The following is a 14,926-nucleotide window of genomic DNA, read 5'->3' on the forward strand; positions in this document are numbered from 1 at the left end:
GGCGCGGTTATTTGAAAAAAAAGGTAACACAGGCAAGCAGGTGTGTCGACCGAACAGAGTTGCCCAAATTCCGTGCTTTGCCCGCTGGTTCAAGAGCGGCCGTGGGTTTGAGCGAACGGGCATCGAAGCGGAAGGACTACAAGTCCCACGATGCACCCCGGCAGCTGCCACCGGAAGCGGGCCTCCCCCAAAGCGCGCGAGAGCCTCCCGAACGCGGCCGGGCGGGTGTGGCTCCCGGGAGGCCCCGCCCCCAGAACGCTGCTCCAATGGGGGCCGCTCTCGTGTCCATGGCGACAGTGGGCGGTGGCAGCCGGCTTGCGGAAGGCGCCACCCCCGGGCCGCCGCCGGGATCGCTCCGCTAAGAGCAAACCCCGTGGGGAGCCGGCTCCCCCTTGCGATCAGCGGGGACAGCAAGTCCCGCGGAAGGAACAAGGAGGCGGTCCCGGAGGCCCAGCGACAGCGGGAAGGAAGGGCGGACATGAGCGACCGGCCGAGTCCTGTCCCAGGCCACTAGGAGCGGACCCAGCAGTCAGTGTCCTCTCCTCCCGGGGCAGAGTCCTGGGGGCCCCCTGCGCCATCACAGCCAAGGCTGCCCGGCCCCAGTTCTTCCCTTTGGGGAAACTGAGTCCCGGGACGGGTAGCGGCCGGCCTGGGGGGCCTTGGCTCCTTTGCTCTGTTTCAAAAGCACAGCCCCCCCAGCGCCCCACCCCGGGTCCCGCCGCCTCCAGCCATCCCCCTTCCCACTGGAAAACAAAAGCAGCCGTGGTGGCGGCCTTGGCTCTGTGCGGCCTCTGCTGCAGCCAGGGTGCGGTGGGGCGATGCTGGGTGTCCGGGCTTGTCTCCGAGTCCAGCATGTCCGGGGGGCTCAGGGCCCCCTATCGGGCTCGGAAGCGGCCCCTCCGCAGTGGGCTCGTCCTGTTCTGGAGAAGCAGCAGCAGTCCCTTCCAACCCCGGGCGCTCCTGGGGTGGACCCCGCCGCCTGCCCGGCCTGGAGGGGCTCCGGGCACATCTCGCTCCCGCCCCTGTGCCTCCAGAGCCTAAGGATGGAGCCAGGGGCCTCTAAGACCAGTGAATCCGAGGAAGACTATGCTGCAGAAGAGGAGTCCGAGGAGGAGTGTGACAAGGGGGAAGTCACCGGCGCCGCTAAGCCTTCTAGGCAGACACGCTCCGAGGCCGACCGCAAGGCACTGGACAGTGGAGCCGACTTGTCCATCGTGGCCACGCAAATACCGAAAAAAGACACAGCCCCAGCGGGCGTAGCTGACTCGGAGGTTGGGAGACGAAAGAGAAGGCGGAAATGCAGGTAACCCTTCCCTGGACCCCCTCGCCTGCCCGGCCCCAGACTCACCCCCTAACGTCTCTTTGTAGTCGGGCTGGGACCCATGGTCCTCCCGTTAGCCCGGGAAGGACGCCGGGGAATACTGGAGCGCCGCTAACCTTTTGGTACAGAGGAAACACACACCTCAGCACCGTTTGGGCTGGCTTAGTGTAGAACTTCAGCACGTCTCATGTCATCCTGGCCCTCAAGTGGCTTCGGGAAGAAACGAATTGCACTGCGAATGTGTTGGGTGTCTCTTCATCTGGGTGCCTGGCGGCCCAGGGTCTGCCCTCCTCTCCCGTCGTGCCTGATTTCTGCTCTTCCTGCATTCCAGAACCCTGGCCATCAACCTGACCAACTGCAGATACGAGAGCGGTAAGCGCCCGGCTCGTCACTCGCACCACTGCACATCAGGGCACCGTCTGCTGTCACTTGTCTTCTGGGGATGGTCCCCCAATCAGGCTCCCAGCCCCTGGATCTTGTCAGGCTGGCCTGTGGCCTGTATTGAGCCCCCTGGCTCAGCCCCTGGCAGCTGAGACATCACAGTTCCAGTTAGTCTCAGTGGTACGGTGGGAATCTCAGTTAGCTAACAAGAAAAAAATGGCTGAAAGTCACCATTGCCTCCCCCTTTTCAGTTTTTATTAGAAATGAGACACGACCAGGTTAAAAACGTGTTTTTTTCTCAAGGAAGCTCTTGCGGCTTCAGCAATTTTTAAGAAAATCACCAGCTAGGTCAGCCATGTCTTCCCTCTTACCCCTACTGTCATCTGTGCAAGGGGCCACCCAAAATGTGAGGTGCCAGTGTGACCCCTACCAAGGCCAGAAACCGTCCTAATTGAGAGGAATCACAGGAGCAGAAAGCCAGGCTCTAGTTTTCTCTGTCACAGATTTTGGAGGGGCCCTGACAGCTTCATGAACTTGGGGTTGTCACGTGGCAACTACAGTGCAGACCTGAGGTAAGAGCTGCTTCCCCCTCCGATCTGCTCGCCAGTTAGTGCTCCTCCTCACCTCACCCAGACACTGTCCCAAGGCTTGTTGCCAGTGCCCAGGCCAGCACCCCCGACCTCCCTCTCTCCACAGTGCGGCGGGCAGCCCAAATGTGTGGCTTCAAGGAGGTGGGGGAAGACGAGGAGTGGAGTGTGTACTGGACGGACTGCTCTGTCTCCCTCGAACGGGTCTTGGACATGAAGAGGTTTCAGGTACCTCCTGACCCAAGTTCCTAAAAGGGCTGTGGCCCCAGAGCTGCTACTCCCCTGCTTCTGCCCAGCGCCTGAGGCTGTCCCTCTGTGGCTGGACCCCTGTGCAGAGCAGGGAAGGCCATGGCCGGGGGCTTCTGCTCCAATGGAAATACTATCCTCTTAAGTCTCTGGAACTCCTAGTATCTGAGGAAGTGCCTGCTGGGCACATCCTATCTCAGTATCTGCTGTTTGCCTGGGGGCATGTGTGCCCAGCTGGCCTCCTCCAGGGCAGGTGAGCCCACCACAGGGGAAGACTCATTCAGACACACAGCCAGCTGAGTGATCCAGCCTTCCAAGCAGCTTAGTCTAGCATCCCGCCTCCAGTAGGAGTCAGGATGGGGCCCTTCTTGGCCGCAAGAAAGTCAGGAAAAGTCGGACCAGGCCCTGGCCAGTGTGGCTCAGTGGTTAGAGCATTGGCCTGTGGACAGAAAGGTCCTGGGCTCGATTCCACCCAAGGGCACGTACCTCGGTTGCAGGCTTGATCCCTGGCCCTGGTCTCATCCGGGAGGCAACCAATCGATGTGTCTGTCTCACATCCATGTTTCTCTTTTCTCTCTCTCTCCCTCAACCCCCCCGATTCCACACTCTCTGAAAAGCAATGGAAAAAATATCCTCAAGTGAGGATTAAAAAAAAAAAAGAAAGATAAGAAAGAAAGACCAGGCTTCTCGAGAAGCATATAACTTCTGCATGGTAATTTTGTGGTCCTCTCATGGGGTCTTTGTGGTGGTTAGCAGTAAAATGATTTAAAAGGGTCTGTAACCTGTCCCACGAGAAGGGCCAGAGTCAGACACTGCCTTTAGGTTCCTACCTCATTCAATCCTCAAAAACCACCCCGAGTGGCAGATCTCTTTTGTGAAGGGGACCCCGAGCCCTCGAGGCTGCTGTGGTGGTGTGTTCTGGTGCGTTCTGTGGGCCGGTGCCCAGTGTCCTATTCTCTCTGGGGAGATGCTCTGTGCTGCCACACCGGTTACTCTTACAGGACTTGTCCCTGGTGGCCTGAGGGATGCTATAAGGGAGCTAGAAGGACCAAAATCTTATCTAGCTCCTTCTCACTACCCCTCATTTCCTAACCTCAGTGTTCTGTGTTTCTTGGGGGAGAGGCCAAGGAGGGTTTTCTCAGGTGCCGCAGGTTTCCTCCTGGGGACTAGGTAGTGTTTACCTGCACTCACTTCTACCTTGACCTTCCCAGTCGTCCTCCAACCGCTTTCTGGCCCCGGGAACCACCGCTTCCTCTGGGGGGGTAGTGTAACCAACTGGCTCCATTTCAGAAAATCAACCACTTCCCTGGCATGACAGAAATCTGCCGCAAAGACTTGCTGGCTCGAAATCTGAAGCGCATGCAGAAAATCTACCCGCTGGAGTACAACATCTTCCCGCGCACCTGGTGCCTCCCGGCCGAGTGAGCAAGGGCACTGGGCTGGAAAGGGCCTCCTGACCCTGATCGTGACCTTGAACGCCTTGGGGGACAGAAGTGGAGTGGTCTGAGCCTGAGGGCTCCAGGAGGGCAGGAGGGCCGCCTTGGGGCCCTGGGACAGGGACCTTCTGACGGCTCCCGTCTGCACACAGCTACGGGGACTTCTTGGCCTGTGGTCGTCAGCGGAGAACCCGAACGTTTATCTGCAAGCCGGACAGTGGCTGCCAGGGCCGGGGCATCTTCATCACCCGAAATCCTCGGGACATCAAGACGGGAGAGCATATGATCTGCCAGCAGTACATCTCCAAGGTGAAGGGTGCCTCGGGACCACCAGGTCCCTCTGCCAGCATTGGGGTACCCTTCTCTCCCAAAGCCAGGGAGGCAGCCAGTTCCAGGCTCCTCCCCTTCCGCCCCGCCCCCCCCCCCATCTTGGAGGCCCTATGGAGCCCTGGTACAGAGCTTGCCTGCCTGGGTTTGCATCCAAGTTTTTCCACTTCTTAGATATACTGGGTTTGGGCACCTATCTTACCCTTTCTGTGCCTCAGTTTCCTCATTTGTTAATGGGAATGGTAACAGTAACCATGTCGTATGACTACTGTGAAAGTTACACGAGTCGTTACGTATTCGAAGCGCTCATGGCCATGTGTGACACAGAGTGAGCACTTCACAGCGTGATTCTCTCTCCCCGGGGGTCTGCGCACTCTCAGCCCTTCCTCATCGACGGCTTCAAGTTCGACATGCGAATCTACGTCCTGCTCACCTCCTGCGACCCACTCCGGATCTTCATGTACGAGGAAGGCCTGGCCCGCTTTGCCACCATGCCCTATGTGGAGCCCAACCACAGCAACCTAGTAAGGGACCTGGGGCACCCTGGGGGCAGGGTGGCACACTTTCCTTTCCCTAATCGCCAAGGGGTTTTTGGAGACACCAGGTAGAGAGGCTTGTGGTGCTGCTAGCTTTTCACCCACAACAAGGAGTGAAGTTGGTGAGCCCCTGAGCACATGTTCCTCCCCAGGAGCCGTCCTCCCTAGAGGAGAGACAGGAGATGAGCAGTCCTGGGAGGGGTGGGTACTCCAAAGGCAGTGAGGGGCTGGCGCGGAGAGCCGCATGGCTCTGAGACCACAGGCTGACCGCCCTCTCCCCAGGATGATGTCTGCATGCACCTGACCAACTACGCCATCAACAAACACAACAACAATTTTGTCCGGGATGACGCCGTGGGCAGTAAGAGGTACTCACTCCCTACTCTGATTTCTTCCTCTGCTCCTCTGCCCCAGTCTCAGCAGCCCATGAAAGAAACTGAGACTGGCTCTTGGGAGGCTGGCTGCTCAGGAAAACTCTGCCTTTACAGACCCTCATCCTGTGCCTGACCACCTAGTGTGGCCCGAACCCCACCCTGATAGCAAACCCTGCTCCAAGCTGGTAGCCACCCCTTAAAGCACAAGGGACCTAGGCATGGAGTTAGGCAAGAGTTAGGGAGCCTCCTGCCTGCAGCCCAGCCCCACTGGCAGAGAAACCCGTCTTCCTCTGAGCACTGGGCCTCACAGGAAGCTGTCGACGCTCAATGCCTGGCTGCGGGAACACAGCTACGACCCCCGAGAGATGTGGGGGGACATCGAAGACATCATCATCAAAACCATCATCTCGGCCCACGCTGTCCTTCGCCACAACTACCGAACTTGTTTTCCCCAACATTTGAGTGGAGGTACTTGTGCCTGTTTTGAGATCCTTGGTTTTGACATCTTGCTGGACCACAAGCTGAAGCCCTGGCTGCTGGAGGTGAGGATTATCTCCTAGGCTTTGCAAAACCAAGGTCCAAAGGCCTCCTTGAACAGGACACCGAGGACTGGAGTACACTCAGGTGGTGGACCAGAGAAAGGGGACGCGGCGGCACAGGGGTGGGCAGGAACTGCAGAAGGCATGAGATCCCTACCCTTTGGGCCCCCTGAGTCAGATCTCGGCGGTCTCTGGCCTCCACCAGGGGAATCCAGGTTTTGGATCCCAAATGTTTCTCGTGTCATCCTTTCCTTTAAGGGCGTCCTATCTACATGGGCAGGCGGTCTGAGTGGCTCTCACCGGCCTGTGCTAGAGGGATCTCTGTGGCAGGGTCCTGTGGCCCTGGCTGAGGCCACCAGAGGGGGACATCTCTCCTAGACGCGCTAGCAGGGCCCGCCAGGGACCACCACCTGTGCAGACGGTCTGGGAAGGGGGTGGATAACAACTCCTCCTGGCAGGTAAACCACTCTCCAAGCTTCACCACTGACTCACGCCTGGATCGGGAAGTGAAGGACGCACTGCTCTGTGATGCCATGATCCTTGCCAACCTCCGGGGCTCTGACAGGAGGAAGGTGCTAGAGGAAGAGAAGCGTCGTGTCAGAGAGCGTCTCTCCCAGTGCCGCCAAGAGCTGCGGGAGGCCAGGTATGCTGGGGCCAGCGCGTTCAGCTGTGTGACTTGTCCTCTTTGCTATCAGTCTCCTGACAATACATCACATGCCGTGTTCAAAGTGCACAAGATACAGTGACTAGTCTGCCTCCTGCCCTACTCCTCCAGCTACCCAGTTGTCCCATCCCCTTCCCCCCCCTTCAGGGCCAATCAGTGTTCTTTTGGGCCATGCGGATGTTTTCACAAACAGACAAAGTTCCTGTTGAAAACAATTCCCAAGAAAGTTTATAGTAATGAAATACACAACAGTTTAGTCTTTCAATATCAGGGAACAGTTTATTTGTTTTTAGGGGACAGTTTAAACCAGTATTGTTCACCCACTATTGATTTAATTTTAAAATGGGTTACAAACATGGTAATTTGTTGCTGATTCTAAATTACAGTTTGTTAATGAAACGTAAAAATGAATTGGCCCTGGCCAGGTAGCTCAGTTGGTTGAGCGCCTTCCCGATAATATCAAGGTTGTGTGTTCAATCCCCGGTCAGGGCACAAATAAGAACCAACCAATGATGCATCAATAAGTGGAGCAACAAATCAATGTTTCTCTCTCTCTCTTAAAAAAAGACAATAAAAAATGAATTGGAGTAGATTTAGGGTTATTCTTATAATAATATCACTCTTTCCCACTTGCATTGCAAGATGCAGGGCCAGAGTGTATTTGATTTGCCATAATATCCTGGGGCCTGGCACACAGTAGGCCCTCAAATGTTTGTGTGAGTGGAGGTGAAGGGTAACTACGCGCCCTGGATGTTCATGTGAGACTGGACTGTGCACGTGACTATGAATTGTGTCTTCCAATGGGGATAAAAGGTCGAAAATGACTGGACTTAATAACCAGAGGTACCATCATGCACTAGAATACTCGGCAGCCATTTAAAAATGCTGTTGTATGATCCCAACTTCATCTAAAACAAAGGAAGGAAGGAACAAAGAGCAGGTTCTCAGAGCCTCGGCCAGCCTTCCTTTCCCGACTAGGCCCTCTCACGGACCTCCCTGGGCTCACCCTGAGCTTGTTTTTCACAGGCGAGAACAAACTGAGCTGTCTCAGGCAGCTCTGCTGGACCAGGAGTGCTATGAGAATTCCCACCTCGGGGGGTACCGGAGGATCTACCCCGGGCCCGACATGGAGAAGTACGCCCCCTTCTTTAAGCACAGCAGCTCCCTCTTCCAAGAGACCGCGGCTTCCAAGGCCAGAGAGGAGTGCGCCAGGTACTTTGCCCTGTGTGCTCCTCTACTCAGGAAGGGGCAAACCCTGAAGCTGAACTGCTCCCCAGCAGGGTGGAGATGGCGTTATAAATTCTATGAATTAATGACTCAGTGTAGTAGGTTTCCCATCTTGCCCCTCTTTCTTCTCCCATCAGTCCCCCATACAGATGGTAATTTTCCTACTTTTTTCCCTCCCCCACATTCCCTGCCCTCTTCCTCCCCCCTCTGCCCAACACAATCTCTCCAGTGTCTCAAGCTGCTGTGTCTTGCCAGGCAGCAGCGGGAAGAGATCCGCCTCAAGCAGGAGCAGCGGCAGATCTTAGACACCAAGAGGAAAAAGGAAAACAAGGAGCAGAACCAGGGGGAGTCAGCGGGGGAGAAGAGCCGGTCCAGGGCCCGGATCCAGGCCCTTTCCACCCACCTGGCATACAGGAGCTGGACCCGGGAGAAAGAGGTGTCAGGGGCATTGTGGCTCTTGCCTCTCTGCAAGAAAACGGGTTGGAACTAATAGAAAAGGGAATCTCTACTGTCCTCCCCTCCTTGCCTGAGAGAGAGATGAGTTCCTAATGAGTACTTGGGATCCGACTCTCTGGAACAGGATGTGAGAGGATGCACAGCAAAGGGAACCTGGCGCTAGGGTCTGGAAAGGGATGTAGTGGCAGAGTGGGCAGGAGTCCCGCAGTTGACTCGTGGATGGTTTGGGACGGGTCACTAGAGATCTTACATGCACCTCTCATGTACCTTGTAGCTGCTACCAGAATACCTGGACACCATGCAGCCTCAAGAAATTGTGGAAGAAGAGGAGCTGGCGCGGCTGAAGGCCCTGCTTCGGAGGGAAAATATCATCCGGAGCCTGGGTATTGTGGAGCAGATCACCAGCATGGTGCAGTCCAGCCACCAGGGCCAGAAAAGGCTTGAGTATCGGGTGAGGGTCCCTACACAGCATCTCTGCAGAACAGGGGACAAGGGCTGTGCTGGCAGATGGTGGTGGCGATGGCCCAGGAGGCTAATGTGATGGTATCTGGCGGTGGAGCCTGGGAAAGCAGTGTATCTGGGCCTTAGGAAAGGGTCTGTTGGTTTCTTTTTAGTAACGATACCCAGCCAGGTGCAGCTCTCAACCTTTTCACACAAGACAGGTTCTCTACATTCCTATCTGGCAATAACCCCAAACCCGTGACTGACCCACCATCCTCAGTGGCTTCTGTGTAATCTCTCCTCACACTGCCAGTGCTGTGGCTGTAACAGGAGATAAGTAAAATCTTGGGCCAACAAAACAGCTGCTGCATTCACTGTTCCCTGGGCTACTAGCAAACCTGCTGGGGCCTGCTTTTGTTGAGCCCCAAAGGAGTAACTGGTTGGAGAGCTCGCCTCACCAGAAATGTGGTGTAAGAGGCTGCCTTTCTCCTCTAGCCTAGATCTCACCAGGACGGGCTGTGCAGTCAGCCACTGCTGTCTATGAGTCTGTTCCCACTGGTCCTCTTGAGAGGAGCCTACAGAGAGCAGGGCCCTCCTCATTTCCTGCATCCAGTTGGACCCCACGAGTTGATCCCCAGGATCGTAGGGCCACTGCCAAGCATGAACCCTGCACTCCTGCATCATTCCCGGTGCTACCTACAGCCCAGGAACTTCAACTGGATAAGAAATCCGTCCGCCTCTGGCCCCTGTTCATTGTCAATGAAGAAACCTGGAAGGCGCTGTTTCCCCATCCCCAGGGTCAGGCCCAATAGCCGTAAGTATTCGAAACTAGCTTTGGTCACTCTGACTTGTGTAAATTCCCACTAGCAAATATTCCAGCTGGGATGCTCCCAAAATATAATATGGCACTTCTAGCAGTGTGGGAACGGGGGAGGCAGTGGGCCCATTTATTTACCTCCTCCTGTGTACTAGAGCCTAGTGATAGAATTGGCAGAAGTACAGTCCCAGCACTCAGCAAACGCACCAGTTACAGTGCAGTGTGGTAAAGATGCTGGAGGGGAGCATAGGATGCCCTGCTTCTGTGCTGGTAATTGGGCAGCAGCTGGGAAAGAGTTGTGAGTAGCAACTCAGGGGGCCCCATGTTTCCACTGCAGAAGGCCAAGCCAGCAGGAGGCTAGAAGCCATAAACAGAGCCATGGCAGGATCAGTGCCAACCTCTTTAACCCCAAAGCAGGGCTATTTTCTGCAACGGGAAAGAGTGGTAAGTAACCCATGGACTGAATGCACCTTGCCCTCCATGGTAAATTCTGAACACAGAGCAGCCAAGGCCCAAGACCTCCCCCTCTGCCCTGCCTCCGCCCCCCTGACGCAGAGTTCCAGCGCGCTCCTGGACACCGGCCACCACAGGTAAACGCAGGAAGAAGCCCGGCGCTCAAGCTCTGCTGGAGAAACAACCCCCTCAGGCTTCCCAAGGGGCACAGGGCCTTCAACCACCCCTGCTCCGTGAAAGACTGCCACCAAGCCTGAGTCTGAAAGCCGCGGCCAGGACCCCCGTTTGCACAGGGCACAAACATAAGACACCAGGAAACTCCCCAATACCCCAAGATTATTTCCGGAACAGAAAAGACTACAAAGTGGAGGAAGAGGGGCCAGGGCCGGCCGTGCACTCACCTCCGCCCTTGAACCCTGAGCCTGGATTTGTCGCGAGAGGATGGGCCTGAACCCGGGGTGCGGCCGCGGGGCTGGAGCTCAGCCCGGCGCGGGGCGGGCGCCGTCGGAGGGTCGCAGGGGCGACGTCCTTCCCGCCGCCGGGGGGAGACGGGCGGGCCTGGGCTGCCGCTGGGGCGGAGGGCTGGCTCTTGGCAACGGAACCCGTCATTTTATTAAAGTTTATGCCGTTTTGTAGGCGCGTCCCCCACCTCATTCGGACTCTCGCGTCTCTGGGACGCTCTCCCCACAGTCACAGAGGGAAGGGAGGGCCCCCGGAACTCTTCGAGCCCAGACAGCCCGCCCTCCGCCGGAAGCGGGGAAGACGTGGAACCGCCCCGTCACTTCCGGCCCCGCCCCGCGGCTTCCGGTGTTGCCGCGTTTCGAGCAGAAGGCAGTTGGGTCAACATGGCGGGCGCTCTGAGCCTCTTGCTGGGCGGGCGCGCCCGCGCTGCCGTCGCTCGCTGCGTGTTCGCGACCCGCGGGGTGGCAGGCCCGGGATCCACCGGCCGCGAGCCCGACCCCGATTCCGACTGGGAGCCGGAGGAGCGGGAGCTGCAGGAGGTGGAGAGGTACCGGCTCCTCCCCGGGCCCTCGGCCTGAGCAGGGCCTTCCGCCCCCGGCGCTGCAGGCCGCGCCCCCTCGGCGCCGGGCGTCCCGCCGCCGTCCCCGCGGCGGCCCTCGTTTCTCACCCTTCTCCGAGGCGCGGGGGCAGGTGTTCGGGGCCTTTGGGACGGCGGGTCCCTGCACCGGAGGCGTCTTGCATCCCCCGCGTAGAGCTCGGCCTCGCGCAGGGGCCGTCGTCGTAGGTGTCAGGTTCCCGGGGCGGTGAACAAAGAGAAGAGGGCCGGGCGCCCCGCCACTTAGCCCGAGGCTCTGCACCCACCCGTGTCGTCCCCACGCATGGCTTGTGCCGTTGGTTCTCTCCCTCAGCGCCCTGAAACGACAGAAAAAAGCCATCCGGTTCCAGAAGATTCGGAGGCAGATGGAGCCGCCAGGGGCGCCGCCCAGGACTCTGACGCGGGAGGCCATGGCCCAGATCCGGTAAGGCCGCCGCGCGCGCCGGGGACCGGGTCGCTCTTCATACGTTTTTTTTTTGGTAATAAGGTGTCTTTAAAGTAATATAACGATCCTTCATAATCCCGCCATCTTGGTTGAATGGTTTTTAACATTGTGACGCGTTTTGCTGAAGCTTTAAAAAAAAAAAAAAAAAGGTCAGTTGCAGAAAGTCGCAACGTTTAAACCCTAAAATAGTAAATCGGGACGTTCTTAACCTAAAGGTCCAGGGACGGGAGCTTCCGCGGTTGTGCACGTTTTTTTTCAGGAGTGGGATCCGTGTCTTAGAATATCGTAGAGAGGTCCTTGTTTAAATATAAGGTTTTTATTGTTTGTTTGTTTGTTTTGAACAGATTACATATGGCTCAGAATTGGATCAGAGTAGTGTATACACATTGAGAAATAGTAATTCCAGCCGAGCTCCTGCGGGTGCTGTTTTTAATCATTTTGGGGGCCTTTTTCCAGGTTTTCTTGTGCAAATACAGCAATTATGAATACAGATTTTTATTCTCACCTTAGTCACAAACAATGGTATACTATACATGCTGTCTATGCTTTTTCCCCACTTAATATCTTCCCACTTCAGAGGCAGAAGTTTTTCATTCTTTTGTATAGAAATCTTAGTAAGTCTTTTAGTTAACCAGTCTTTTATGACAGCTACTTGGCTTGTTTGCACTTGCTTGCTATTGAAAGCAGTGCTCCAGTGAATAACTGTACACACGTATCTACTGGCCATAGTTGTTTCATATGTTCCCAGAGGTACAGTTGCTGGGTCCAAGGGCAGATTGATCTGCTAAATAACCCTCCATCGGTTATGTGCCATTTTTAATTTTGATCAGAATGACTCTGATCTCCCTGGTGGGTGCTCACAGCACCTCTGCTGTGACACTTACCACAGTGTTGTGTTAATACATCTGTCTCTGCCACTGATTGTATCTTCTTTAAAGGGAAGGACAGTCTTCATGCATTCCCCAGGTTCTAACGGGCTGGTGTTCAGTGGGGGGAGGTGAGTTGATGTGAAATAAAGTGCTCTGAGTGGTTGGGTGTTGCTGTTGGCACACAGGAATGGAACACATCCTACATTTGGACCTACTCTTACATATTTACTACTAATTTACCAGTTAGCTCTTCAGATAGACTTTTTGACAACTTGAAAAACTGCTTCGTTTCCCTGTAGGTATTTACATGAAGAATTTCCAGAGTCCTGGTCAGTTCCCAGATTGGCTGAAGGCTTTGATGTTAGCACCGATGTGATCAGAAGGGTTTTAAAAAGCAAGTTTGTGCCCACATTGGAGCGGAAACTGAAGCAGGACCAAAATGTCCTTAGGAAAGCTGGGCTTGCTCACTCGCTCCGCCAGCTTCCAGGCTCCGTGGATACTGGGAAGCTGCTCTCTGTGTCAGGAGGTGAAGCCTCATCCCAAGGCCAAGGTCACAGCACAGCTTTGAAGGTGATAGAACCGAATACTCACAGTACAAACACACCAAGGAGACAGAAGGAAAGGAATAAAGGAATCCAGGGCCTGGAAAAGGAGAGCTTTGTGCCTGTTGCTGCAGCCCGAGGTCATCAGCGAGAGCTGCAGAAGTCCTCCACCTGTGACTGTGAGGGCACTAGGGGCACCAACAGTGATGGACTGCCAAGTGCGAAGAAACTGGAAAAGTTGAAGGCAGGAGAACTGGGTGACCAGAACTTCAGCAGCAAAGTAGTGCAGAGGGGGCGAGAGTTCTTTGATGACAATGGAAACTTCCTGTACAGAATCTGAACTGGAGCCTGGCTTGTGGAGGTGGCATGTCAAATACAGCTGGGCAAGTGTATTTGAGCTGCCTGGATTTCTGTGTATTGATTGGAATAAGAGGAAGCGAGGAGTCCGAAAATGGAGGAAAGGGACAGTGGGCTTCATAGGGCAGAAGTGTATGGGGGCAGCGTGAATTACTGGCTTGGTATAGTCTAGCTTCCTGGAGCATGGCTCCTGGCCTGACCCATGTGAATATTCAGTACTTACCTTCTTCCTTAGCCTCCCTGTGTGTCAAAACCAGCCTGTGTTGCATGTGTTAGGAGTTTCTGTTATACTTGCAATATGTGTTTGGGGGATTGAAGTTTGCCTTCTGACTTTATTTACTTCTTGATTAATGAACACTAACAGTTCTGGAACTGCTTAGTCAATTGGTAGTATTCATTATGTGCAAAATAAAGTGAAATGTAGCAGTGTGTTGATTGGTGCTCTGTGGGGTGGGAGGGTTTACCTGTGAACCTGGAGGAAGGGAAGGGAAGAGGCAAAGGGTCCATTGTCTTTAATATTGGGAGGGAGATGGGGCCACAGGGATCCCCAGCAGAGACCTTAGGGCCAAGCTCAACAGGCTGTGAAACTGGAGGACAGAAGAGACTTAAATTCTAGATGAGCTCTTGAAGCCCAGTATGAGCACAAAAGATCATACTGGGCTTCAAGATTGCTTAATCTTACAGAATTTTTCAAATGTATGAAAGAGAAAATAATGTAATGCGATGAACTCCTATGTACCTGTCACACAGCATTAACATTTAGTAAATGGCCAATCTTTTCATGATCCTATACTTGCCCCACATTTCCCCTTGGCTTAAATTCCAGACATTTCATCTATAAGTACTTATGTATCCCAAAGACATAAAGACTCCTTTTTAGCCCAGATATGTAAGCCATTGCTATAACTTAGGTTTTAGTAACTCCTTTATTTCAGCAAATACCCTGATCCACACTAACACTGCATTGTGTTAATAAGTTTGGAAAGTCTCTTACCCTAAAGTGGTTTCCTGTTCCACTTTTATTTCCTTCACCATTTGACGGGTTCTTTATCCCATGTGATTTCCTGCATTTTCATTTCATCACCATGATGTCTTATAACATGTTCTCATTACCTTCTGTTTTCTATGAACTGGAACCTCCTCTTGAGGCTTGATCAGGCCAAGTTTCTGGCAGTGGGTGGTGCTCTGTACTTCTGTGCATCTCACCAGATGAGGGTGTGATGTTACAATTAGTGAGTTCAGGTTATTGTCAGTGGATCTATCCCTTAGGACTCTAACAAGCTTCCCCCCCCCCTTAAATAGATATTTCCATGACCCCTGAAAATTCCCTACTTTTCTAGCCGATGAGACCATCCCAAAGTCAATCCCTTTTCTGAAAAACTTTACACATAGGTTGGTTTGTCCAGTTCCATCATCTTAAAATGGCATCAGACAGATGCCACTCTCGGGCTTCTTTCACTCATTTATTTTTATGACTATGCCACAGTCTATCCATTTTCCCACGAAGGGCATTAATGAGCCAAAACGCCGATATCTAAAGGTCACAGCCGGCAGGACTTCACCCCAAGACCACTCCCCTCCCAGTGTCTCCTGCGGCTCGCAGCCGGGGAGCTCGCCGCTGCACGGGGGGAGGTTTGATTGACAGCCGGGGCCCCCAGCGATCGGCGCCCTGCACACCCATTGTACCAACACGTGAAACTCCAGCAACTGCCCAACCCTCGAGGATAATTGGGTGGCGCCCCTTAAACCCGAGTTTCATCCTAGGCACGCTCCCCTCTGGCCGGAAACGAGACTGCGACGTCGACGCGTCAACTTCCGTTCCATGTGTCCCTTCCAGGACGCCGTCGGTTT

At 54.6% G+C, this 14,926-nt stretch overlaps 2 protein-coding genes across 2 annotated transcripts; both read left to right on the forward strand.

Annotated features, from left to right (window-relative positions):
- The first annotated feature begins 1,034 nt into the window (after window positions 1-1,034).
- TTLL13 (tubulin tyrosine ligase like 13) lies at window positions 1,035-10,213 on the forward strand. Its single transcript, XM_081124633.1, has 14 exons — window positions 1,035-1,303; window positions 1,653-1,693; window positions 2,399-2,517; window positions 3,826-3,956; window positions 4,124-4,280; window positions 4,679-4,822; window positions 5,117-5,202; window positions 5,519-5,750; window positions 6,206-6,390; window positions 7,438-7,623; window positions 7,894-8,074; window positions 8,369-8,545; window positions 9,031-9,349; window positions 9,690-10,213. The coding sequence occupies exons 1-14, from the start codon at window positions 1,044-1,046 to the stop codon at window positions 9,944-9,946; spliced, it is 2,475 nt and encodes an 824-aa protein (XP_080980759.1). The 5' UTR covers window positions 1,035-1,043; the 3' UTR covers window positions 9,947-10,213.
- NGRN (neugrin, neurite outgrowth associated) lies at window positions 7,914-13,504 on the forward strand. The gene is made up of 7 exons (XM_081124632.1): window positions 7,914-8,074; window positions 8,369-8,545; window positions 9,031-9,349; window positions 9,690-9,796; window positions 10,442-10,814; window positions 11,176-11,286; window positions 12,476-13,504. The coding sequence occupies exons 5-7, from the start codon at window positions 10,651-10,653 to the stop codon at window positions 13,056-13,058; spliced, it is 858 nt and encodes a 285-aa protein (XP_080980758.1). The 5' UTR covers window positions 7,914-8,074; window positions 8,369-8,545; window positions 9,031-9,349; window positions 9,690-9,796; window positions 10,442-10,650; the 3' UTR covers window positions 13,059-13,504.
- Window positions 13,505-14,926: the final 1,422 nt, after the last annotated feature.

Source organism: Miniopterus schreibersii, assembly GCF_964146895.1.
Source record: "Miniopterus schreibersii genome assembly, chromosome: 22".
NCBI classification, from domain to species: Eukaryota; Metazoa; Chordata; class Mammalia; order Chiroptera; family Miniopteridae; genus Miniopterus; species Miniopterus schreibersii.

Coding starts and splice junctions, on each gene's coding strand:
- TTLL13 (XM_081124633.1), top strand. CDS start 1,044: ATGGAGCCAGGGGCCTCTAAGACCAGTGAATCCGAGGAAGACTATGCT. Junction 1,304..1,652: donor AAGAGAAGGCGGAAATGCAG/GTAACCCTTCCC, acceptor CCTGCATTCCAG/AACCCTGGCCATCAACCTGA. Junction 5,203..5,518: donor GACGCCGTGGGCAGTAAGAG/GTACTCACTCCC, acceptor TGGGCCTCACAG/GAAGCTGTCGACGCTCAATG.
- NGRN (XM_081124632.1), top strand. CDS start 10,651: ATGGCGGGCGCTCTGAGCCTCTTGCTGGGCGGGCGCGCCCGCGCTGCC. Junction 10,815..11,175: donor GAGCTGCAGGAGGTGGAGAG/GTACCGGCTCCT, acceptor TCTCTCCCTCAG/CGCCCTGAAACGACAGAAAA. Junction 11,287..12,475: donor GAGGCCATGGCCCAGATCCG/GTAAGGCCGCCG, acceptor GTTTCCCTGTAG/GTATTTACATGAAGAATTTC.